Source organism: Capricornis sumatraensis, chromosome 21 (genome assembly GCF_032405125.1).
Source record: "Capricornis sumatraensis isolate serow.1 chromosome 21, serow.2, whole genome shotgun sequence".
NCBI lineage: Eukaryota > Metazoa > Chordata > Mammalia > Artiodactyla > Bovidae > Capricornis > Capricornis sumatraensis.
Genome location: NC_091089.1, coordinates 4,940,001 through 4,965,755, shown reverse-complemented (window position 1 = coordinate 4,965,755; position 25,755 = coordinate 4,940,001). Strand labels below are relative to the sequence as shown.

The 25,755-nt window shown below is 52.8% G+C and overlaps 1 protein-coding gene across 1 annotated transcript in view; it reads left to right on the top strand.

The window, feature by feature from the left end:
* Positions 1 to 25,755, top strand: part of ZNF236 (zinc finger protein 236) — a 68,690-nt gene that overhangs the window by 36,692 nt on the left and 6,243 nt on the right. Inside the window, exons 17-28 of the mRNA XM_068993914.1 lie at positions 760 to 863; positions 4,078 to 4,229; positions 4,978 to 5,190; positions 6,799 to 7,081; positions 8,524 to 8,627; positions 9,178 to 9,543; positions 10,507 to 10,652; positions 10,742 to 10,982; positions 11,370 to 11,549; positions 20,039 to 20,226; positions 21,968 to 22,096; positions 23,786 to 23,983. Coding sequence (XP_068850015.1) covers positions 760 to 863; positions 4,078 to 4,229; positions 4,978 to 5,190; positions 6,799 to 7,081; positions 8,524 to 8,627; positions 9,178 to 9,543; positions 10,507 to 10,652; positions 10,742 to 10,982; positions 11,370 to 11,549; positions 20,039 to 20,226; positions 21,968 to 22,096; positions 23,786 to 23,983 — 2,304 coding nt within the window. The remainder of the gene's footprint in view (positions 1 to 759; positions 864 to 4,077; positions 4,230 to 4,977; positions 5,191 to 6,798; positions 7,082 to 8,523; positions 8,628 to 9,177; positions 9,544 to 10,506; positions 10,653 to 10,741; positions 10,983 to 11,369; positions 11,550 to 20,038; positions 20,227 to 21,967; positions 22,097 to 23,785; positions 23,984 to 25,755) is intronic.

The window sequence follows — 25,755 nt, the reverse complement described above, 5'->3', positions numbered from 1 at the left end:
GGCTTCCCTTGTGGCTCAGCTGGTAAAGAATCCACCTGCAATGTGGGAGACCTGGATTCAATCCCTGGGTTGGGAAGATCCCCTGGAGAAGGGAGAGGCTACCCACTCCAGTATTCTGGCCTGGAGAATTCAGTCCATGGGGTTGCAAAGAGTCGGACACGACTGAGTGACTTTCACAAGTTGGAGGCATGTAAGTTTTTGTTCTGGTGTTGATTTTGCTGTTCTCAGAAATCTTTCAGTGGTGGTGGGATGATGGGCCCGTCAGTTGTTTCCCTCTTTAAGAGCCCCTGTGGGAAGCTTTTAGCCAAGTGGAAGACCTGGATCCTCCAGTGAAACTTTAAGGGCCTATTTTCCTAGCAGCCACTCCTGGACTGGGAATGTGCTTCCCCCAATGCTGTGACTTTGTAGCAAGCGAGGAGACTGAATATTTTAAGAAAGTGGGGCTTTTTGTTCACTCTCAGTAAGAGCAGAGCAAGTGTAAGTGTGATCTCTTAACATACATGGAAAATAAGGCAAGATCAGTTTCATGCTTGGATAAACTTTGTATTAAACAAGTTAATGGAAGATAAATATTTCTTTAATAAAATTGGTATAAATGATTTTTGTTGTTTTATTTGGCCCAAATGATTGCAGTGGCCTAATTGGGCTTTCTCCATCATTAAATCCACATTTATGATTATGCTTATCCTTGGTTGTTAGGTGTTTATGTTCATTCATAGATATTCAAGTACTCCTCTCTGTGCTTCCATTACATTTTAGACAACTCGTTTGATTCAGGAGTCCCCCCAGGAGGAGATGGACCTGCAGCCTCCGCGCCCCCCGTTCCTGGAGGAGGCGGAAGAGCAGAGCCGGCGCTCCTACAGGTACGCGAGCCTCCCGCGGTGCCAGGCTCCCGCTGCTGCACTTGCAGCCGTGCCACTGTGCCTCGTGCCCACAGTACCACTCCTGCAGCCACACAAAGGCTCTGCGAAGACACCGGCTCGCCAAAGCGTGTGTAGCCAATAAGCGATGTGGCTGGAGTCAGGACGCAGCAAGCTGTCCCTGTAAAGCATCTGCTGCGGCTTCCTGTCCCCACTGCAGGCAGCTGCTGCCTCATTTTCAGAAATGGCTTAAATTTCTAACATGCCATGTTGTCCCAGGCTCTTTGTGTGCTTTATATAGAACCGCCGACATTTTATTCACACTCTGATTTATCCATTGACACGTATTTGTTAATGTTTAATTTGAGATTTTGCATTGACATCTTTAGGTGAGACTAGTGAAGTGTTTTCTCATGATTCCTCTGTGACATCTCCCTAGGCTTTCCTGAAATTCATCGCTTTCCAAGAACTTGCTGTGTGCCAACCTGTGTGCTTTGTGTTCCTTCCTATCACAGATGAAAGCCTGGAAATAGAAAAAATAGGGAAATAAAATAATTTTTCTAAATATTCTTTTTAATAATATATGAATGGGAATGTTGAAATTTATAATTATTTCATCCTTAATATGTTTCATAACACCCAAGAGGAGAATAACACTGGATATTTATATATTATTGAGAATAGCTCTGTTTTGTGAAAATATTTTACCCACCAGCATGTATTAATTGACATTTACAGGTGTCTAGACTCAGGTGATTCTGATCCTACTGCAGCAGAAGGGTTTGCAGTGTTTTATGACTTCATAAAGAAAACAGCACATAAAAAGTTTCCTGTTATGTTTAAAGGAATAGTTTCTAATTAATCAACTATTTTGTTTAGGATTGCTATAAGTTTTACTAACTTTGAAATAAAATCATTGCGGGTATAAGCAGAATCTGATCTAACACATTTTTGTTGCTAGCATCTTGCAGTTTTGTTTAAATGTTGGTGCACACACTTCCTTTCTGTGACAGTTCTGCTTGACTGTATATAATTGTTGGTGCACATACCTCCTCCCTGTGACAGCTCTGCCTGACTATATAACTGTTGGTGTGCACACCTCCTCTCTGTGACAGTTCTGCCAGACTGTGTGTAACTGTTGGTGCTCACACCTCTCTATGACATTTCTGCCTGACTGTATTTAATTGTTGATGTGCACCCCTCCTCTCTGTGACAGCTCTGTCTGACTGTATAACTCTTGGTGTGCACACCTCCTTTCTGTGACAACTCTGCCTGACTGTATATAACTGTAGGTGCACACACCTCCTTTCTGTGACATATCTGCCTGACTGTATGTAACTGTTGGTGTGCATACCTCCTCTCTGACAATTCTGCCTGACTGTATATAACTGTAGGTGCACACACCTCCTCTCTGTGACATATCTGCCTGACTCTGTATAACTGTTGGTGCGAACACCTCCTCTCTGTGATAGTTCTGCCTGACTGTATATAATTGTTGATGTGCATACCTCCTCTTTCTGACAGCTCTGTCTGACTGTGTATAACTCTTGGTGTACACACCTCCTCTCTGTGACAACTCTGCCTGACTGTATATAACTGTAGGTGCACACACCTCCTCTCTGTGACATATCTGCCTGACTTTGTATAACTGTTGGTGTGCACACCTCCTCTCTGACAACTCTGCCTGACTGTATGTAACTGTAGGTGCACACACCTCCTCTCTGTGACATATCTGCCTGACTGTATAACTGTTGGTGTGAACACCTCCTCTCTGTGACAGTTCTGCCTGACTGTATATAATTGTTGATGTGCATACCTCCTCTCTGTGACAGCTCTGTCTGACTGTGTATAACTCTTGGTGTACACACCTCCTCTCTGTGACATATCTGCCTGACTGTATATAACTGTAGGTGCACACACCTCCTCTCTGTGACATATCTGCCTGACTGTATATAACTGTTGATGCGCACACCTCCTCTTTGTGAAAGTTCTGCCTGACTGTATGTAACTGTTGGTGCACACACCTGCTCTCTGACAGTTCTGCCTGACTATATTACTGTTGGTGCACACACCTCCCTTCTGTTGCAGTTCTGCCTGACTGTATGTAACTGTTGGTACACATGCCACCTCTCTGTGACAGCTCTGCCTGTTTATAATTGTTGGTGTGCACACCTCCCCTCTGTGACAGTTCATCCTGACTGTATGTAACTGTTGGTGCGTATACCTCCTCTCTGTGACAACTCTGCCTGATTGTATATAACTGTAGGTGCACACACCTCCTCTCTGTGACATATCTGCATGACTCTGTATAACTGTTGGTGCGAGCACCTCCTCTCTGTGACAGTTCTGCCTGACTGTATATAATTGTTGATGTGTATACCTCCTCTCTGTGACAGCTCTGTCTGACTGTGTATAACTCTTGGTGTACACACCTCCTCTCTGTGACAACTCTGCCGGACTGTATATAACTGTTGATGCGCACACCTCCTCTTTGTGAAAGTTCTGCCTGACTGTATGTAACTGTTGGTGTGCACACCTCCTCTCTGACAGTTCTGCCTGACTATATTACTGTTGGTGCGCACACCTCCTCTCTGACAGTTCTGCCTGACTGTATGTAACTGTTGGTGCACATGCCACCTCTCTGTGACAGCTCTGCTTGTTTATAACTGTTGGTTTGCACACCTCCCCTCTGTGACAGTTCATCCTGACTGTATGTAACTGTAGGTGCACACACCTCCTCTCTGTGACATATCTGCCTGACTCTGTATAACTGTTGGTGTGAACACCTCCTCTCTGTGATAGTTCTGCCTGACTGTGTATAATTGTTGATGTGCATACCTCCTCTCTGTGACAGCTCTGTCTGACTGTGTATAAATCTTGGTGTACACACCTCCTCTCTGTGACAGCTCTGCCTGACTGTATATAACTGTTGATGTGCACACCTCCCCTCTGTGACAGTTCATCCTGACTGTATGTAACTGTTGGTGCACACCTCCTCTCTGTGACAGCTCTGCCTGTTTATAATTGTTGGTGTGCACACCTCCCCTCTGTGACAGCTCTGCCTGACTGTATGTAACTGTTGGTGTGCACACCTCCTCGCTGTGTGAGCTCTGCCTGACTGTGTATAACTGTTGGTGGAGAGCGCTCGCTCTTCTCCAGCCTGGGCTGTCTCGCTGGTGATCGCACTGTGCACTGACATGGTCTGCATTGTGCCCAGGTGTGACTACTGCAGCAAAGGCTTTAAGAAGTCCAGCCACCTGAAGCAGCACGTGCGCTCACACACAGGGGAGAAGCCCTACAAGTGCAAGCTCTGCGGACGTGGCTTCGTTTCCTCCGGGGTCCTCAAGTCCCACGAGAAGACGCACACCGGTCAGTCTGCCTAACGCTGAGCGCAGTGTGGTTCCGTGTGTTCACAGGTTGTGTCGCCATCCCACAGCCCTATTCTGGAGCGTTCTCGTCACGCCCTAGAGGAACCCCCAACTTTCCTCCGCGCCCAGCCCCCAGCAGCCGCCACCAGCGTCCTATCCTGCCTGTGCACTTGCCTCCTCCGGGCATTTCCCATCAGAGGAGCCGGGCACCCCGCTGCCTCTTGTCACTGGCCTACCCCCTCAGCAGGCGCTCAGGGCTCTTGCGTTGTAGCTTATGTCCCCCTCCCGTCACGTTATGGCCGAGTCCGAGTCCAATGCGTGGGGAGAGCACATTGTGCTCGTCCACTCATCATTGTAGGACAGCTGAGCTGTTGCCATTGTTTGGCTATCAGACTTGTGGATGCAAGTTTTCACTTCTCTGTTTAGGAGTGGACTGTTTAAAGCCTGGGCTTGATCAAAACCACTTTCCAGAGGGGCTGTGCCATTTTCCTTGTCCACCAGCACTGATTTCATATCTTGTCAGTGTGTCCTGTAGTCTCTCTGCTTCATCATGACCATCCTTAGAACACCTGACATCAGCTTCCATCTTCTTAAAGTAACTTCCTCTTAAGACACCCTCGGTTCCTAAGAGATAGGAGGCCACAGCAAGCAAACGGTCTTTAGTTTTGTGCTGACTGAGCGCTTCCTCGTTTGCTCTGACGTATGGCTTCAGGTAGTGAGGTGTGTCTGCACGTCGTTTGTCGCCGCAGGAGTCAAGGCCTTCAGCTGCAGCGTGTGCAGCACCGCCTTCACCACCAACGGCAGCCTCACCAGGCACATGGCCACGCATGTAAGCGCGAAGCCCTACAGGTGTCCATTCTGCGAGCAGGGCTTCCGGACCACAGTGCACTGTAAGAAGCACATGAAGACGCACCAGGCAGCCGCCTCGGGCGGGTCAGCACCAGGAGACGCGGACGGAGGAGGTGCGGCCCCTTGGCTGATTCAGGTTTATTAACCGGTGCTTTAGTGGCTCATTCACTTCAAAGGTGATTGGTACATCAGCATTTCCCTTTCCGATTATGGAAGCAGTACATGCTCTTTGAAAGAAAGGTTCAGGAAGGCGCGAACAGGAAGTTGTTTATCTCACTGGTCACCTCTCACCAAAATGCCAGCATCCCGTACGGGACAGTCGCCCACCTGTGCACACACACATGTGTAGGTGGATCTCAGTTCCTTAACCCAGAGGGATCACATCCCATGCAGTGTTGTAGTCCACTTCATCTTTCCTCCACTGATGTTCACTGCAGACACACTGGTCACGGGTGAGCACAGGTCTGCATCAGTTCACACAACTGCACCGATTCTGTTTGGTTCATGACATGAGTGCCTGTTATGGACATGCAGCAGGTGCCCAGGGTTTCCGTGTGGCAGGGAGAGTGCTCCCCTACGACACTGTGCCCACCACGTGTGTGCTCTCAACCTGAGGGGCACCAGACGCTGTGTGGAGCTCACTCAGCGTTAGGTGAGGATTTACCCCATTCCCATGCCGAGTGTAGTAATCCTAAGAGTGTTATTTCGTGCTTACACTTTTTGTTCTTACCAGATGGTTTTTTTTGAGCAAGTTCCACGAGTAAGATTCCAGTGATAAGAATGTGCACGTTGCGCAGTGTGCAACGTGCATGTATTTTGGCGTGTTGACACGTGATGCCGGTACACAGCGTTTGGACTTTTGTAACTGACGTTGTCCCACACACAGTGTGAGCTGTGCTTTTTCACACGGTGTCCTGGGCCTGGGCTCCCGTCTGTGCTGTGTGTTTACACCTCTGGCGCCTGATGTCTGTGGAGTGGACGTGCTGTGCGGGGGGCAGGGCGGGGAGGACCGTGAGCTGGTTGGTAGCTCACTGCTCTGGCTCTGCCCACTGTCCACTTTGCTATTTAGTGTTTCTCTTGTTTTTTTAAACATTTTTTAGCCATCTGTGCAGTAATGATGTCCCTTCTCTCCCCTAGCCAAAGCTTTTTTTCCTTCTCAGTGACATTTTAACAGCAGCTTATTCCTGTTTGTAATGAATGTAAATATGTCCTTACATTTCACTGAGAGAATACTTAAAACACATATTTTTAAGTGTGTGTGTGTTTTTTTTCCTTTCAGTAAGTCTTTTTAATTGAGAGCTGTTTGCTGATTATCAGTTGGGTCTCTCCGTTTGGGCTGCGTGTTTTCTCAGGCTAACTCCCTTTGTGCTATACTGGTGAACACACGTCTGTGAGTATGAACGTGTGGACTCCTGTGGATGTTGGGCCTCTCAGAGCTCATTGCTGGCCTGGCTGCAGGGGTGGGGGCCGTAGCTGCAGCGTCCTCCCCATCAGCAATCCCTGCGCTGGGGCGCCGCCTTCCCCATGCAGCTCCTTTACCAGGGACTGCGGCCCCCTTCTCCATAGGCAGTGGTGAGAAGAAACCCTTTTCCATCCCACAGATAGCTTCACTCAGCTGCAGACTCTAACCTTCGACATTTAAGGCACATGTTCATTTTTGGTGGTTCTGCCATGACTCAGTGTCCCTTAGGAGCTGGTCCTTTGTCCCGTGTGTCGTTTAGAGATGGGTCTGGAGGAGGAGGAGGACGGCTCCGAAAGAAGCACGTCCCGGAAGGTGCGTCCCGAGGTCATCACCTTCACTGAGGAGGAGACGGCGCAGCTGGCCAAGATCCCGCCGCAGGAGAGCGCCACGGTCTCGGAGCAGGTGCTGGTGCAGTCGGCCGCTGAGAAGGACCGCATCAGCGAGATGAAGGACCGGCAGGCCGAGCTGGAGGCCGAGCCCAAGCACGCCAACTGCTGCTCCTACTGTCCCAAGAGCTTCAAGAAGCCCAGTGACCTGGTCAGGTGCGGCAAGCAGCGGCTCTGGGGGGTGGGGGTGGGGTGGTGTGTGCCGGGCCCCCTTGCTCCCCGCGCTGCACCGTCTGAACCCGGTGCCCCGAGGGGCACCCTGCTTTCTCCATCTGCATTCCGGGCTGGGGCGTGTTAGAGGCTTCTCTCAAGCTTCTTCAGCGCGTTAGTCCAAAGTCCGCTTGCTCTGTAGGTTCTTCCCTGTGCTTTTTTCTGTGTGACTGTGGTGGTAGTGAAGAAAGTTAAGAGTTACCGAGGATGTCAGGCCCTGAGTTGGCGGCCCCAGGTGGAGGGCCCCGGGGCAGGGCGGCGATTGACTGAGGTCTGGCGGCTCGTGGGAGATGGCTGGGGTGGGGGCTCCCGGGAGGAAGACCACTGTGCAGTGCTCCCGATCTTGGAAAGCGCCTCACAGACAGCATGGCGGACACTCGCCTCTGCTTAAGGAGGTGGAGCTAACGGAGGGCGGAGGGTGACAGGAGGGAGCGCCGTTGGGGTTGAGCATGGGGGTTGAGCACGGTTGAGGGTGGGGGCAATGGAGCTGGCTGCTCCGGGAGCCCAACAGGTGTCCTGTCCTCTTCACACAGGACCTTGTGCAGGGCGGGAGGCCTGGGGGCCCGAGGCGCTGCTGGTTTGGTGATACCCATTGGAGTGCGGCCAGCAGCGGCCAGAGCCCTGCTGGTGAGCGCCTGGTTCTCAGCGCTGAGCCCCGCTGCCGTGTGTTCTACGGGCACCTGTGTGGGTGCGGGCTCAAGGCTGACGCCCACCGCCACAGGCCTCAGGCTGGTGCTGTTTCCGGCCCCCAGTCCCTGAACGCCTGCCCTCCGGCCACCTGCCAGCAGTGGGTCATCAGGCGGGCAGGACAGCGGCATCTTGTCGTCGTAACTGACTCCCTTTGATTTGGAGTCTGGGCAGATACCTTTTCATGTGGCCTTTGGATGCATGTGTTTCTTTTCTAAGCTGCCTGTTCGTTGCCTACGTTTCTCTTGTGATATCTGTTGTCTTACTGCTGATCTGTAGAGCTCTTTGGTTTTTAAGAAAATCAGCCCTGTTATCATTGGTCTTGGAGTTACTTTTTTGTTGGTGATATTTTTTGTATAGAGTAAAGCTGAAAATTTTTGTTTTTTATGAAAATTTTTATTTTGCTGAATGTATTTAGTACACTGTCGGTGTTTAGTTGATCAGTTGTGCCCCACTGTTTGCCACCCACTCTTTGGACTGTAGCCCGTCAGGCTCCTCTGTCCATGGAAGAGGCGAGAATACTGGACTGGGTCGCCGTTCCCTCCTCCAGGGGATCCTGCCAACCCAGGGACTGAACCCTTGTCTCCTGCACTGCCAGCAGGCTCTTTACCACTGAGCCCCCAGGGAAGCCCTATCCATAGCTGTGAATTTAAAAGCATTAGGTCATTTGCAACATCTAATTGCACGTGCTTCCCGGCCAGGCATGTTCGAATCCACACTGGAGAAAAGCCATATAGATGTGAGGAATGTGGGAAGAGCTTCACAGTGAAGTCCACCCTAGACTGCCACGTGAAGACTCACACAGGTAGGAACAGACGCCCACACAGCACTGCGCGCCTCCTGACAGCATCTTACACTTGTTCCTGTGCGTTTCGAACACAGACGTGTCTAGATTATAGAAAGCTTAAAAATCAGGAACCATGAAGAAATGAGTGTAAAAGATCTGAGACTCCTGATCCAACAATGAAGGAAAGGATCTGGGTCTCCAGTGGGGAGTTACCGGCTGTCACTCCGACTTAAATACCTGTGTTAGTTAGAAAGATTACCTCCTGGTCTGGCTCAGGCTGAGAAGACCAGGGTGATAGGCAAACTCACCCTTACTAAAATCAGAGCGCAGAGACCCTGATGCACGGTGCAGTGTGCCTCTGTATCGTGAAAGACGGAACTCCAAACTCAGGTCCTAAACAGTGCTTTCCAGCCACATGTCCTGGGGCCCTGGGAGCGCGGCGGTGAGGGGGTGGGGAAGGTGGACGCAGCACGTGCGTCCAAGGCTGGAGGGGGAGAGGAGGGGCGGGGGCGGGGGGCGGAGGCCGGGACGAGTCCTCAGCCCGGCTGACTCTGGGCTCCTCCCTCAGGCCAGAAGCTCTTCAGCTGCCACGTGTGCAGCAACGCCTTCTCCACCAAGGGCAGCCTGAAGGTGCACATGCGCCTGCACACGGGCGCGAAGCCCTTCAAGTGCCCGCACTGCGAGCTGCGCTTCCGCACGTCGGGGCGGAGGAAGACACACATGCAGTTCCATTACAAGCCGGACCCCAAGAAGGCCCGGAAGCCCGCGCCCCGGGCGGCGGCCGAGGGCCCGCAGCCCGTGAGCGCGGCCCCCGCACCCTCTGCCGACCCCGGCGTGTTCATCATGAACAGCCCGGTGCTGACCGGGCAGCTGGACCAGAGTCTGCTGCAGCCGGGCCTGCTGGGCCAGGCCGTCCTGCCGGCTTCCGTGTCAGGTGGGCCGCGTGTGCTGGGGGCGCGGGGAGAGGCTGCGGGGCGACTGATGCGCTGTGTCCACCCAGCCAGCTCCGACACTGCCCTCCCTGAGATTTCCCAGGAGGCAGTGGGAAGATGGAATTCCGTCTTTCAGACGGTCCGTCTTTCCGTTTCCCATTCTCTCTACCATCCTTTCTGCATTTTACCCTTCAGCTCTTTGGTCTGTTGGGCTTAAACCTGTTTGTTTCTTAATATTCTCAAAACTTAACAGACATAATTTATTACTCCCCTTAAGCCTTATTTTTAATACACTGTAATTATTGAATTGCTCTTGGATCACAGTAGTGTTTGAAAAGCATTACATTTTAGTCAGGTAATATTTACTAATAATATTAAATAAACATTATCTTTTGTGTGCTTACAAAGAGTGAAGCAAATGTTCATATTTACTAGACATCTTAAGTGGCTGTTTGTCTGTCTAATGACCCATGGCACAGTTAAAGCCCAGTAAAATAATAGCGTTGTTTTCTATCTTGGGCTTGATCAGAGTGATCTCTCTGAGCCTAGTTTCCTGATGTGTTAAAAATGGATGTTACCTATTTCACAGGGTTTGTTTTGTGACAGTTAAGTCAGACACACGGTGGTGGTGGTGTGCAATCACTCAGTCGTGTCTGACTCCTTGCGACCCCACGGACTGCAGCACTCCAGGCTTCCCTGTCCTTCGCTGTCTCCCAGAGTTTACTCAGACTCATGTGCATTGAGTGATGCCATCCAACCATCTCATCCTCTGTCACCCCCTTCTCCTGCCTTCCGTCTTTCCCATCATGTATTTATATATGTATGATATAAAGTGAACACTAGTATTTGTTAACTGGATCATACTGATACGTGTGTAAAACATATTTGGAAATCCTTGTATAGCATTGAGTTTTTTCTGTTTAAGAAGGTTTCTGGCACCCAGTCATCCCTGTTTTGTCTTGCAGCTGGTGGTGACTGGACAGTGTCTTTGACGGACGGGAGCTTGGCCACCCTGGAAGGCATACAGCTACAGCTGGCAGCTAACTTGGTGGGGCCCAATGTCCAGATCTCCGGGATCGATGCCTCCACTGTCAATAACATCACTCTGCAGGTAAGACACCTGCTTGGCGTCTCTGCACTTCTCGAGTATCAATCACCCTCCACGTGACTTTTCCATTACAAGGCCCTCTGTGCTTTCAGATTGACCCGAGTGTCCTGCAGCAGACCCTGCAGCAGGGCAGCCTGCTTGCTCAGCAGCTGACAGCGGAGCCGGGCCTGGCCCCACAGGGCAGCTCCCTGCAGACGCCGGACACCACAGTCCCAGCCAGTGTGGTCATCCAGCCCATCCCAGGCCTGTCCCTGCAGCCCACGGTGACATCTGCCAACCTGGCCATAGGCCCGCTTTCGGAGCAGGACTCGGCGCTGGCCACCAGCAGCAGCGGTGAGAGCTGGTGTGCGGCGGTCATGGCAGCTGGGCTGCAGCTCGCTGCGCACAGTCATGCACTGGGTCCTAAGGTGCTGTTTTCTTCTCTGTGTGGAGCTTAACAAATGCATCACGTGTCCTAAGAGTGCACTAAGCTTTTTTTAGAGATAAGTGATGTTTAACCAATGCGTGCAGAGATTGCATTCATAGAACTGGCTTCCTGTTTGAACATAAGAGTTTTCTCTCTCTCTCTCTCTCTTTTATCATTTTAGATGAAGGACCTAGAGATGACTGATACTGTGTTTTGAATCTTAAATTCTTAGTGTCACTAGAGTTTTAATAGGAGAAAGGGGAGGATTATTATTTTTTAAGCCTAGCTTTGTTCTGTTTTATAACGGTGACCAGGGACGCAAGACCTCTCTCAGGTGATGACCTCGCAAGGCCTGGTCTCCACCTCCGGCGGCCCCCACGAGATCACCCTGACCATCAACAACTCGAGCCTGAGCCAGGTGTTGGCCCAGGCTGCCGGGCCTGCTGCTGCCACATCCTCAGGGCCGCCACAGGAGATCACCCTGACCATCTCTGGTGAGTCTTCAGGTTTTTTAAATCTGTTCACCTGCAGTTTAAGTAAATCTTATCTGGGTTTTTTTGTTGTTGTTGTTGTTTTTTCCTGTGAGACTGAGCTTTGCATAAATCCAGTGCTTCAGAAGTGTTTGTAATTTACCTGGGAAACTCCATTTAGTGAAAATGTTCCTGCAGTTCATATCTGATGGCAGGAATTAAACGTGGTGGTTCCCCACGGCACTTCTAGTTTGAGCCCATTAGTTTGGTCACGTATTTTTTGTTTAATCAAGAGCAGAAAACCGTACTTCATAAATGCTTATCGTGCTCCTTTGAACTGAAGGAGTGTAGTTGGTTTAAGTGTATACTTTTGGTACCCCAGAGCATTACAGATACCCACTCTCCTTACCTTTCAGAATTCTTCTCGGATCATGTAGAAAATAACGATAGAAAAATAGGTAAGTGGGTAGAAAACACCCTTTGGCAGCACAGGCCCCTGGGCCGGCCCGCTGAGCCTCCGTGTCGGTCACCAGGCCTGTGATGCTCACCGTCAGACCGCCCCCTCGTCTCGTCTGAGTTAGCTTGGAGCGCAGTTTACAGGTGTGCTTTGTCCACATACTTCTTAGCCATGAACTCTGTGTTAACTTAGCAGTTCTTAAATTTAGCAACAACTTTTTTGACCCTTACTGTGCACCAGGTCCTATTCTAGTAACTTTGACAAATATTAATTCATTTAAGTCTCATAGAAACACCCTTGTGAGCTTTGAAAGTATTTAAAAAAAAACAAAAAACATCTTGCTGGGAGTCAGAATAGCCTCCCTGGAGATCTGCTGTGATGGCAGGAGGCACTGTGTTTTCCCTGACAGTGCTGGGGGTGTGGCGGCCAGACCCTGGGCACAGCCCCAAGAGAGGGCCGCAGAGTGTCACCTCTGTTCCACAAGGCTTCTGCATAAACCATTATTGGCATAGCACAGTTACTGAGAAGGAAACCAAAAGCTTTCTCTTTTAAGAGGTGTCTTTATTCCTTTCAGTTTGTGAGAGAAATTGGAGGAACTGTTCCTATGGAACAGTCTCTTCCTATGGAGCTCTTCAGTGACAAGCACTGATTTTTAGGTTCTAATATGCAGCAAAAATTAACTTTGGATTTTATCTAATCAGCAAACTTCTCCTGTGTGTGTATATGTGTGTGTGTGTGTATTTGAATTTTACTGTTGGAAACAGAAGAGTTATGTTAAGAAAGCTATTTCGTTGATCAGATAGACTTTTTTTGAGTAATCTCAGTTTTAGAGGTGTTTTGCTAGTCCTATACAAAAAGCACAAAATGTGGGATTCTTGCTTGTGGTTCAGAAAATGTGTTTTTTTGTTTGTGGATTGTATATCTGTTTCTCCTATGTTTTCCTATATTGATCATTCAGTTATTTTATTGCTTTTTAGTGTATTAGATGAATATAACTATAATTTTTTCTTAATTAGCTTAAAAGGTTTATCATAGGAGAAATCTTTATTAGTTGATGAAACTGGTAAAGTTTGCCTAAACTTTAAAGGCCTAAGATTTATTTCCTGTCTCCTCATTATTATATGTGTTGAGCATGGGCTCTGAGGACTCCTAAGCCAACAGTTTCTTAGCCCATTCTGAGAAGTCTGAAAGAGCTTTTAATTTGTGGCCACTTACAGAGATTTTCCGTTATTTTGTAGAATGTTCTTTTTTTCCATGAGTACACGGAAATATACATGCTTGTGAATGCTAGAATACAAATATTACTTCAGTTAAGTTGTGTAGACCTTTCAGCCGTTCATAAGAAGAGAAGTAAACGCTGGGTGAAGATGAAGACTGTGGTTGGTCTCCCCAGCTGTCTTACACAGTAGAGCGCTCCTACCTGGTGACTTGAGTCCAGTTACTCACACAGAGCCCTGTCGAGCAGGGAGAAGAGCAGTGCCACGTGGTTTTGTGCCTTTCCCCGCGGGTCTCTGACCTCGGTCTGCTCTTGCGGTGGGAGCTACGTTTTCCGTCTCGCCCACACCTCCACTGTTGCTCAGCTGTACTTGCAGGTGTACGCCCCGGGGTGGCGTGGGGATGCTGGCGCTGGTAGAGCCAAGTGCAACACCCGTTTTGTCTTTTTGCCCTCCAGTTTCGTATATTTGTCTTGTTTCCACCTGGCTCGACAATAGATTTTTTTAAAAGCAGCTTCTCTTTGCCAAGTCTTTACAACGCATTCAGCCTGGTTTTCATTGAAAAGGCAACAGGTTTTTGATGTTCCTGTTCCTGTTTGCACACTGCATGATCATGTTATGAGACTGTGAAACTAATGAGGCTGATGGAAACCCGAGTCTCCTGGTGGGAGGATGTCATGGTGTGTGCGAGCCACCATGCACGTCCAGGGCACTGCGGGGCAGAGAGCCTCCCGCAGCAGAGCCGCCGTGGCCACGCTGCCCTCCTGTCCTTCCACCACCAGGCCCCCGAGGCTGCAGCTGGTCGTCCGGCATGGTGGGAAATAGTTCCAATTCGGTTTAAGTTGTATTCAGCAAAGCATGTAGCTGTAGGTGCCTAGACATGGAGGAGTTAAAGTAGAGCTCCTAAGAGTTACTTAGAAACTTCATAGATTAAAGCATGTGGACAGATACTTGCATTTAGGGCAATGCATTTCACAGTCTTGTTTTCATTTTTTTGTATAAATGTTAAAAATGAGATAGCTTTCGTGTTTAGAGGGGTGATGTTGTATGTTTAGCACACTTAGCAGTGTGTAAGTTAACATGTTACTTTCATATCTCACAACGTTCATTTCTGTTTAGGTCAAGATCTTATTCAGCACAGTTCTAATGGAAGTAGTGAACTAAATGGAAGCATAAGATTGTCAGCACCTACAATCAATAATCAATCCACAGGTGCCACCTTGACGATAAGCAATGACCAGCTTCTCTCACAGAGTGCAACATTAAACTCTTCAGGTATGCAGTGAACAACCGAAAGGCTTCCTGATTTGTCAGTCAAAGGGCTGTGTGCGTTGTCAGTGGAAAGGGCCACCTGTCTTTCCAGGTGGCAGCTGTGTCAGCTGCCTGTTCTCATGCGTTTGGTGTAGCTCCTGACAATTAGAGGCTCCTGTGTAGTTCTGGGACCCAGCACTCTCTTGAGTATTACTGACCTTTCAGGGTTGTTCCTGCCTTCTGCAAAGGTGAATGCTCTTAGGCAAGCGTGCAAGGCGTTGTGTGTGTCTGCAAGCCGGCCCTGATGGCTCCATCACACCCAGGCTCTGAAAGGCTCTTGGGCTCCCTGCTCTGTGCCTGCGGGGTGAGCCCTGTGCCACCTTTTCCTGAGTGTAGGATGGCAGAATTATTCATAAAAGAAAGCATATTTCTAAGGTTTTGAAGTGTCAACTCTAATACAAAGTAAAAGTAAATGAGCGCCATCAAGATGAAAGTGCCAGAGCCCCAGTGCCACGAGGCCCCGCCTCACAGGTGGTGCCCCATTTTCTGGGCCTGACAGAGCTCCTGTTCCTTCCTCAGCCCTCTTGTTTGACAACCCTGTATTTTTCATTTCTTTTTGAGGGTAAGGCTTCATCTTTAGATATGTGTGGTTCTCAGTACCCAGAGCCAGACTTGTTTTCCTGCTTGCTTGGAGTGCCTTTTTACCCAGTGGTGGCCTGTCCCCACAGAGTGCGGTGCGTGCCATGTGCTGAGAGCCCCTCTGAGTGGGGATGCCGGGCGAGGCGGCCACGGGCCCCTGCCTTTTGGATCCTAGAAACTGGCAGGGCGCTGGTATTTACCACAGAGTCCACGTGGCGGTGCAGGGTGACAGCCGTAGTGCCACACGGGAGAGAAGACCGCCCCGACCGGGCCGACCCGGTCTGGGTGGCGTCCCGAGGGGAGGCGCATCCCTGGCCAAGGAGGTTGCTGGAACCGTCTGTGCTATGGGCCGGCCTTGTGTGCTGGAGTGGGCAGTGAGCCAAGGGCTGCATGCAGTCAGGTCCACTCAGGTCCCCGAGGGGCCTCCCGCCCGCCCTCCCCTCTGCTGAAGGGGTGCCCGACAGCCTCGTTAGCATCTCATGTTGGTGGACTGGGGCGGGTCCACAACCCGGGCTTCTGACGCTCATTTCCACCTCTGCCCTCTGTTTTCCTGTCTCTGCTTTGGACTCACTCTGTCCCTCCTTCATCAGTTTGTTGTTTAATTTTGGGGAGCTAAGAGAGTTGTGTCATAGAACTGCATTCTTTCACCTGTTAATTTTGAAGTGGGAAACTTTTTTGTTCTCGTTACGGGGAGTTTTCAGTTCTGATTCCGTCTGTGTGGGTAAGGCGTCTGCAGTATGTCAAGTGCTGCTGAAGTTACGCGGCATGCTTGTTTCTGTAGACGCTCCCTGATGGTCGTGGCTTGTGTCTGGCTGTGAAGGACCAGCTCTCACTGCCTCCAGGGCTCTGACATCTCTCTCGCCCCGTGGAGCGCGGCACACAAAGCGACAGGAGGCTCTGTGTCTCCTGTTGGCTCGAGTGCCTTCTGTCACACTCTGGTGGCGGTCTCTGTCCCAGAACATTCGGGGTCGGGCCGTCTCCACCTCCTGCTTCCCTGAGGAGCGCCTGCTGCAGCTGGTGGGACCGTCCGTCCCCTTGGGGCTCTGGTGGGACCGTCCGTCCCCTCGGGGCTCTGGTGGGACTGTCCGTCCCCTTGGGGCTCTGGTGGGACCGTCCGTCCCCTCGGGGGTTCTGGTGGGATCGTCCTTCTCCTCGGGGGCTCTGGTGGGACCGTCTGTCCCCTCGGGGGTTCTGGTGGGACCGTCCTTCTCCTTGGGGGCTCTGGTGGGACTGTCCGTCCCCTCGGGGCTCTGGTGGGACCGTCCATCCCCTCGGGGGTTCTGGTGGGACCGTCCTTCTCCTTGGGGGCTCTGGTGGGACCGTCTGTCCCTTCGAGGGCTCTGGTGGGACCGTCCGTCCCCTCGGGGGTTCTGGTGGGATCATCCTTCTCCTTGGGGGCTCTGGTGGGACCGTCCGTCCTCTCGGGGGCTCTGGTGGAACCGTCCTTCTCCTTGGGGGCTCTAGTGGGACCGTCTGTCCCTTCGAGGGCTCTGGTGGGATCGTCCGTCCCCTCGGGGGCTCTGGTGGGACCGTCCTTTTTCTTGGGGGCTCTGCTTGCTGTCTTTAGTGACTCTCGGGCCAGTCAGCGGAAAGACGAGGAGAGTCTTGGGTGCTTCCATTTAAAGGGAGTGGCGTCTTGCTTGGCTTGGTGACCCCGGCATTCGCTGAGAGAGCAGTTCCTTCAAGCTGGTGATGTTCCGATCAGCGTGCAGCAGGGGGTTGGGGAAGCCTCTGCTGAGGCCTCTGCCCGGGCACTGGCACCTCTTCAGGCCCCTGTGCTGTCGGTCAGCCCTCAGGCGTCCCGGCTCAAGCGCCGCCTGCGCGGGACTGGGCAAAGCTCCGCGGGCCAGGACAGCAGCCTGCGGTGCATGGGCCCGGGACGCATGCTCGGATGTTTCTGTAGAAACGGCGAGCTCGCCCCTTTCTCCCGATTTAGTTTTTCTTTTGTTTAGACTAACTGTTGTAGAGCCGCCCGAGAGCTTGTCTTTCTCCTTCCTTTCGATGCCCCTTTCGCCTAATTTGGTACCTTATTTAAAAAAAAATTTTTTTTCAGGAGTCTAATGATATCATAAAGTAAAAGATGTGCTCATAATTAAAGGACTTTTGTATCAGTTATTATAAATACAGGATTAATTTCACGTAAGCACTCAATTGCACTGTTAACTTAAACACCTTTGGCATCTTTGAAGAATCCTGACTGTAGGCAGAGATTCCTCACATGTTGAACCACTCGATCCGTGGTACCAAGCAGATGTTTTTCGCGAGGTTTCCACATTCCACTAGAGCTTGTTAAGTAAGCCGATCTTGTCTGTACCTTATTGTCAAGAGACTGTGTACTAATGGGCAACATTTACCTTCAAGTCGTTTGGTCCCGGACCGAGCTTCAGGCCACACGAGTAAGAGCTGAAATGGAAATGACTTGGAGATTAAACATGCCTCTTGCAGGATGAGCACCAGAATGCACCCCTCAGTGTGACCCTGTGACAGTTACGCTGCAGGCCCGTCGTCACCGTGGGAGGCAGGTGATGTGGTGGTCGTTGGTCTTCACCCTCCGTGTGAACGGGACACGGTCGGGGCTGGTCGGCTTCCGGAGCAGTGTGGGCTCTTTGCGTCTCAGTGGGGAGACGGCTGCCACTGCCATTTAGTGATTTACACATGATCTGAAGCGTGACCACGAGTCAGTTTCACGTCCAGAGTGAAGAACGTGTGCTGGTTCTGCGGTGTGCCAGGCTTTGGAGGCTGTTTCCGAGTCAATTCCAGGTTACACCCCTGGCGAATGGTTTTCCTACAGAACAGTCAGAATATGTTTTCAGTACCCTTTGGGAGGCAGAAAGTCGTTCCTCATAGAGGCCTGAATTTAGCACAGCTTTTTAAGGAATTTATCTTAAACGGGTATTACCTTTTTGTTCTTCCGTTGGTCCATTTTTAAGATGATTTTGGTGAAGAAATCGAGTTCGTCTTTCAGTGAGAGAAGAGATGGGTTTTTTGTTTACTAGTTGTCTGTGAGATTATTTTAGTTTTAGCCTGTTTCTCCTGGACTTAAGTACAGTAAGGGGTGTGCTCAGTCGGGTCTGACTCTCTGTGACCCCGTGGACCGTAGCCCACTGGGCTTGTCTGTCCGTGGGATTCTCAGGCCAGCGTACTGGAGTGGCTTGCCATTTCTTCCTCCAGGGGATCTTCCCCACCCAGGGATAGAACCTGCGTCTCTGGCATTGCAGGTGGATTCTTTACCCCTGAGCCGGGCTCTTTTCAGCCATATGGAGGCTCGCTGTGCTTGAGCCAGGATCGTGCGTCTTGTGGGAAATCTCTTGAGTATTACCCAGGGTTCACTCGCCACACTGTCTGGTTGACGTGTGGACTCCAGCCCTCCTTGCAGTTGTTTGGTGTCTTCTCTGGGCCCGGGGTCAGGGTGCCCCATGGTTAGTGACCCTGCTTCCGGTGTCTCTGCTCTCCTGGGCTACATGTCCTGGGTCCTTTGCCTGCTCTGACAGTTGGCAGAAGGGCGGGCGTGTCTCGTGGTTTTGGCTTCGTCTTGGGAGTCAGGGTGACGTTTGGTGTCCTGCCGTCTGCCCCAGGGTGAGCCCTGCCATGAGCGGTTTGTTTACTCTTGCTTCTCTCACCCGGGGGTCTCTCCTGAGTGATTCCGATGGAGCCCCCGCTCCGCTGGTTGGGCCTGGCCAGGGGCTGCGCTCCCTGCCCACCTCGCCCTCCCTTTAGACTCGGCTCTGCATGCCGTGTGTGAGCATCCAGGCGTGTGGAGGGCATGGTGGCTGCAGGGTGCCGCCCCTCCACAGATCCACACTCGCGACCGTCCTGGCGGGGGCTGCTCATGGGGGGGCTGGCGAGGTTTTCGGGAGCCGTGTGGTGCTTCAGAGCGGACGCACGCAGCCTCCTAATGGTTGTACTGCTTTTGAAGGTTCCAGGTCTGCGCGGCACAGTGTGCGAGTCCGGGAGTGTGGATCTGTGGAGAACGCCGGCCACAAGTAAGTAGCCTGGCCCCTGCTGTGCCTCGGAGCAGGCCCGGGGTCAGCCAGGGCCCGCGGCCACGTGGTGTCCGTGCTCAGACATCCCCAGGCAGCGGCGTGTGGTGCTCTGCGGGAGGGCCCGTCCAGGGCCTGGCACCGTGGCTGCAGCCAGTGGGCGCTGAGCCACCGTCAGGCCAGCGGAAGGACGGCCTGAGTGTGTACACGCGCATGTGCATGTGTGTCACGCTCACGCGCGTCTTGGTTGGAGCCCCCAGAATCTGGGTGCTGCCCCCACGCCGAGCCGTCTCGTTTGCCAGAAGGTGCATGAGTCTCTGTTGTGTGGAGAGAAGGCCCGTCTCTGCCTCGCCTGTCCCAGTGTCCTCCTTTCTCGTATCGTTGGCTGCAGAGGGAGCTGGAGTGCCGCGCAGGCTGAGTCAGTGCTCAGGGGGTGCTGCGAGGGCCGTTTGGAGCGCCTGTGTCTCAGGCTAGGCAGACGTGCAGGACGGTGGGGTTGTGAACGTGAGCGGAGTCGCCAGACATCTGCTCCGGAGCGGGTCATCGCTCAGGGTCCTGGTGAGGATGGGACCCTGGAAGTTCTTGTCTGAGTTCCCTTCTGCATTGGCTGCAGGGGTGGGACTGTGGGGGTCACCTTCAGCTCTTCTTTTCCCTGCTTGTTCCAGTGTGTGACGCTGGAGGGGCAGAGTCTGCGTTCAGACACGTAGGTGCTCACGAAGGCCTTGCGGTAGCGTCGGAATCTGAGAGGCGATGGGGCAGAGTCTGCGTTCAGGGACACGTAGGTGTTCATGAAGGCCTTGCGGCAGCGTCGGAATCTGAGAGGCAGTGGTCTTGGTGGTGCAGACTCGTGAGTCTAGGGCTGTAGATGCTGACCGTGACCGACTCCTTCCTGCGCGAGAGCCGTCTTCCCGCGCCGACGCCCGTGCACTCACCGGCTTCTCCACTCACCTGCTCGCTTCCCCTCTCTCATAGAACTTAACGCCACAGCTGGAAGCCTGCCTCCCACGACGCCGCTGTCGCCGTCTGCCGTCTCTGCGCAGAGCCTGGTCATGTCCTCGTCTGCAGTGGGGACCGAGGCCAGCGTCACGCTGACCCTGGCAGACACCCAGGGCTTGCTGTCCGGGGGGCTGGACACCGTCACGCTCAACATCGCCTCTCAGGTGGGTGCCACGCCCCGCCGGCAGGGTCCTCCCAGCAGGCGCCTTCTTTCCGAGGGAATCTATGCAAAACGCAGCCGGTGGTTTTGCGATTAAAAAGTAATTTTTTGATGCCAAATGGGAAGTATAAGACAATCCAGACGATGCAGAAAAGCATAAGAAATCCACCCCCCCGCCCTGATGGAACTGCAGTGAAGTGTGAGTGTGTACATGCTTCTGGACCTTTCTACACACACATACGGATGCACGTTTTTTTGACTTTTACAGAAACAAGCTCATGGGTGTATCGTGTAGTGTAAACTCTTCCCCCCTTGTTAATTTTACCGTGACTGTGTTCACATCAGTGATTTTAGCTGTGCAGATGTTTTAGTGTGCGCACAGCTTCTCGCCCTGTAGACAAGGGCACTGAGGGGGCTTCCAGGCCCCTTGCCCTGTAGACGGGGTCACCGAGGGGGCTCCCAGGCACCCCGGCTGTTGTCCGTGGTGTGGGAATTCCAGTATTCCTTGCCACTTAGGTTCTTAGATGAACCCCTGCAGTAGGTGTGCTGGATCGAAGGTTGAGATGCTGACAAACCTTCCAGAGCCCCGTTGGGAAAATCCTGAGAAGCGGTGATTAGCTCTGGCGAGGCGTAGTTATGAGGCAGCCGTGTGGAGTTCTGACGGGCCGCGCCTCTGGCCCCCACGTGCACAGCCTGCTGCGTGGAGGCTGCCGCAGGTGGGCGGCAGGGCAGAGGGTCTCCCCGCTCCTGTCTGAGCCCCACCTCCGCCTCTGGGCTCTGCGCTGGGGAGATGCGGTCTGGGTGGCTGTGCGGGCTGTCTGACCCCAGGAAGGACTCGGTTCCTCCCCGTCCAGACCGGTGATGCCACCTTGGCCTCCTCCTGGGTCCACCTGCACGGCAGACTTGGCCGTGACACACGCCCTTTGCTCTGTGAGGTCTGTGCCAGCAAGTCTGGCCCTCTCGAGGGGACTCAGGACACACTGCACACGAGGGGCTTCGTCCTGGCCCACGAAAGTGCTCAGCCACCCGGGCCCCCTGAGCAGTTGAGGAGACCCTGCTCCCCTCAGCCAGTGCTCAGGCGCTTACAGAATGCATGTGCGCTTGAGGAGTGAGAACTAGTGTGATTTCCGCATGAGTGTACTGAAATACAGGGAAGAAAGAAATAGTCTGCAAGTAAAAATACAAACCAGAAATACGTGACTTTTGGGTGGTGCCCTTTTAGTGGATTCAGGTCACCGCTTCTGTGAGTATCACTGATTGTCAGCATTTGTTTTATTAGGCAGTTGGCTTTTGAATCAGGGCGTTTGCATTAAGATTGCTTAAGTTAGCCATTGAGACACCAGTAATAAGCTAGTGAATGGCATTGTATTCAGGATTTTTCATTGTTCTTGTTGCTTTTTTTGGACTGCGCTGTGCAGCATGCTGGACCTTATTTCCTTGACCAGGGATCGAACCCCAGCCCGCTGCAGTGGAAGTGCAGAGTCTTAACCACTCGACCGCCAGGGAAGCCCTGGGGTTTTGTTTGTTTGTTTCTATTGAGCCCTTTTTTTTTTTTTTTGAGATAATTGTGGATTTGCAGTCAGTTAAAAGAAATAGCACAGATCCCAGGGACCCTCCCTTAACCCAGTTCCCCCTGTGTCTGCATCTTATGAAGCCAGCGCACAGCACCCACCAGATAGCGCCGTGTTTAGTGACCGCTGGGTGGGGTCATGTCGCAGCTGCTGAAGCAGTAATCCTCTCCACAGGGTCAGCAGTTCCCAGCCCTACTCACGGACCCTTCTCTCTCGGGCGCGGGGGGTGCGGGCTCACCCCAGGTCATCCTGGTGAGCCCCCCCGCACAGCCGTCGTCTGCCTGTGAGGAGATCACCTACCAGGTACAGCACGCGTGTCGTCTGCAGTCCCTCAATGCTTCAGAAGGGGCGGCCTGGAGGGTCCTGGGGAGAGCTGCCGGCCGGGGCTCCGTGAGCCTGGGGCTGCGTTTCTGCTGAGGATGGGGAGAGCCGCCAGCCAGGGCTCCGTGCGCCTGGGGCCACCTGTCTGCCGAGGATGAGCAGGTGCCAAGCGCAGGGACCCAGGGTAGATGCAGGGTCCCCTTTGCGCCATGATTCCGGGTCAGAAGGAGATGTAACCAAAGCTGTGAGACCTGGTTTTCAGTTTACCAGTGTCTGCTTGATTTGCCCACTGATCAGATTGCATGTGGAGAAGGCAGTGGCACCCCACTCCAGTACTCTTGCCTGGAAACTCCCATGGACGGAGGAGCCTGGTGGGCTGCAGTCCATGGGGTCACTAAGAGTCAGACACGACTGAGCAACTTCACTTTGACTTTTCACATTCATGCCTTGGAGAAGGAAATGACAACCCACTCCAGTGTTCTTGCCTGGAGAACCCCAGGGACGGCGGAGCCTGATGGGCTGCCGTCTGTGGGGTTGCACAGTCGGACACGACTGAAGTGACTCAGAAGCAGCAGCAGCAGCAGGCTGCATGCCGTCGTTCCCTTGCATTTGGTTCTTTTTGTTGGATTTCCTGCGACACCTTTGCTGTTTCTTTCACATCTTGTTACGCCTTTTCATAGGCATTTTTACGAGTGTGTGCAAGACCTGTTTGTCATCTGACTGGTCTCTTTTCTTAAAATGTATTTTTTGGAGGGGGTGGACAAAACACTTAATAAATGATAGCTCTAAATATAAAGAGTCTAAAAACCCCTCAAACTTTTCAGAAAAGTAAAATACGAATAATAAATCTCTGAAATTTTTTATTTCTGAAGAATTAAATTTTATGCTTAAGCAGTTTTAGCAAATGGATTTTAAGGAAATTAGTTTTTGGTCTTTCGGTGAGACTAGGACTACTTTCAAATAGAAATTAGATGTAGTCAGGAATGGGAATTTCTCCCCCTGTGGCCTCAGTAACCGGAGCCCATTTAGCTGGATTTTGGTTTGTGCACCTGTTAGCACAAGAGCACGCTCGCGTTCAGGGACACACTCGCAGGTCTCAGGGCTTGGCACGGCCTGTTGTCCTTGTGGGTACAGTACAGGCGGCAGGTGCTGAATGCTCCCACCCCGTGAGTGCAACGTGTGAGTCAGAAACACGTCCTGTGTGCGTTTCAGTTACTGTAAGTTTGAAAAACGAGTGTCAGCGGGCCTCCAGGGCCTTTAATGGGTGTCCTTCCTTAAATGTCATTTGTTTAATCTGGTGGGTTGTTTCCTGCAGTAACAGAATAGCCTTGAGTGTCATTTATTCCCGGTGGTTTTCAACCTTAAAGACTCACGAGAGATGCATTTTGTGGGGGGAGCTGAGCACAGGTGTGTCTGTTGTTTTTTTCTTCGCTCACACAGACGCTCCTGTGTAGACGCGTGCCCACCTGACACAGGAGTCACAGGCCAATCGCTTTCCTGCAGCGTGTGACGTCCTTGCATCGTCTGAACTATTCGATAGCTTTTTTCATCCCTTTAAAAAAAAAAAACAGCCAGATGAGTGAGAGCAGTGGGCGGAAGCCTGTGGCGGCTGTCGGGTGTTGTCTGGGAGCCGGGTCTCAGCGGTTCTGTTGGAATTCTGCCCCATTGCAGGTGACGGACGTCTCTGCCAGCCTGGCCCCGGGTGGTGCGCCCGAGAAGGAGGCCCGGCTGCACGCGTGCCTGGAGTGCGGCTGCAGCTTCGCCTCGGCCGGCCTGCTGCTGCAGCACAGCAAGGCAGCCCACGGGCGTGAGCGCATCCACATCTGCCCCGTGTGCAGGAAGGCCTTCAAGCGCGCCACGCACCTCAAGGTACAGCCCCGCCGCGAGAGCACAGAGGTGCCCGTGCCGCACTTAGGGTGGGGCGGGGTGTGTGCACCTGCCGGCCGCGGGGGCCCCGCCAGTGCCCTCCCGCCCGCGGGGAAGGGCGGGTCCGCTGTGGGCGCGCACACGGCAGAGGAGCATGCGAGGCGGGCCGGTACTGGGACGTGGCTTCGAGGTCACCCGGCAGGGGCACAGCCCAGGGCACGTGTGTCCGGCCTCTGCGACACCCAGGCTGGGGCCCCTCCTCTGTGCTCAGTCACCGGAGCGTCGGGCCCTGCAGACGCCGAGGTGCATGCGGGGCCCAGGCCTCCTTTCTCAGGGCCTGCCAGGAGTCACTCTGGCAGCACACCAGCTTCTGTTCTCCAGGCCTGCAGCTGGCTACACTTCTCACCTCTGTTCCTACCATGTTTTCTGAGATGGGAAATCCCAGTATTAATTAACATGTTTTGAAAAAGAGAGCTCCACATCCGTTTTTAAAAATGAAACGCTGACCATCAAAGCAGCTCTCCTTGCAGAGGCCACGGCCAGGAGGTTGGTGAGGTCGGGGTGCTGCCCATTGCAGAGGCCACGCCAGGGGGTTGCTGAGGTCAGGGTGCTGCCCATTGCAGAGGCCACACCAGGGGGTTGGTGAGGTCAGGGTGCTGCCCATTGCAGAGGCCACGCCAGGGGGTTGGTGAGGCCGGGGTGCTGCCCATTGCAGAGGCCACGCCAGGGGGTTGGTGAGGCCAGGGTGCTGCCCATTGCAGAGGCCACGGCCAGGAGGTTGGTGAGGTCGGGGTGCTGCCCATTGCAGAGGCCACGCCAGGGGGCTGGTGAGGTCGGGGTGCTGCCCATTGCAGAGGCCACGCCAGGGGGCTGGTGAAGCCGGGGTGCTGCCCATTGCGGAGGCCACGGCCAGGGGGTTGCTGAGGCCGGGGTGCTGCCCATTGCACAGGCCATGGCCAGGAGGTTGGTGAGGTCAGGGTGCTGCCCATTGCAGAGGCCATGCCAGGGGGTTGGTGAAGCCGGGGTGCTGCCCATTGCGGAGGCCACGGCCAGGGGGTTGCTGAGGCCGGGGTGCTGCCCATTGCACAGGCCATGGCCAGGAGGTTGGTGAGGTCAGGGTGCTGCCCATTGCAGAGGCCACGCCAGGGGGTTGCTGAGGTCGGGGTGTTGCCCATGACTCTTTGAATTAGACTCTGCCACTCAGAATGTCTGCACTCTTGGTTAGGTCATGTGACACCTGCAGCTCCGCTTTTCTAATAGAATACTCATGTCTGTCAGAGGAATATAAAGTGCTTAGCTTTACACCCGTAGTAGAGAGTTCAGAAATTATAGTCTGATAGAGAATAAACACTTTTAAAGAAGCAAAAGAATAAAAATGGTTAAAGAAAATTTAGGTACTTGAAATCATACACATTGATGTTTCTGAGGCGTAGCGCTCTCTCCCGTGACCATTCTGGGGTGTTACAGACAGACCGCCTTTCCCTGAGAAGCTTGGCAGGTGCTGACCGCTCCATCAGAGTCGGTGCAGCCGTGGATGCGTGGCAGTGTTACGGGATGGCAGCAGCACTGCCCCCCGGCCCCCCAGCCCACAGCCCTGGTCTAACTGAGGAAAACGTCAGACACATGTCAGTTGAGGAACATTCTGTGAAGTACCCAGCCAGCCCTCTAAACCTGTCACGGTTGGCCGACAGGGAGGGAGGCCAGGATGAGGCCCCGGGCTCGGGGGGCTTGGGTCTCCCTGGCAGGCCACGCCCCAGCACCCCCCCCGCCCCCGA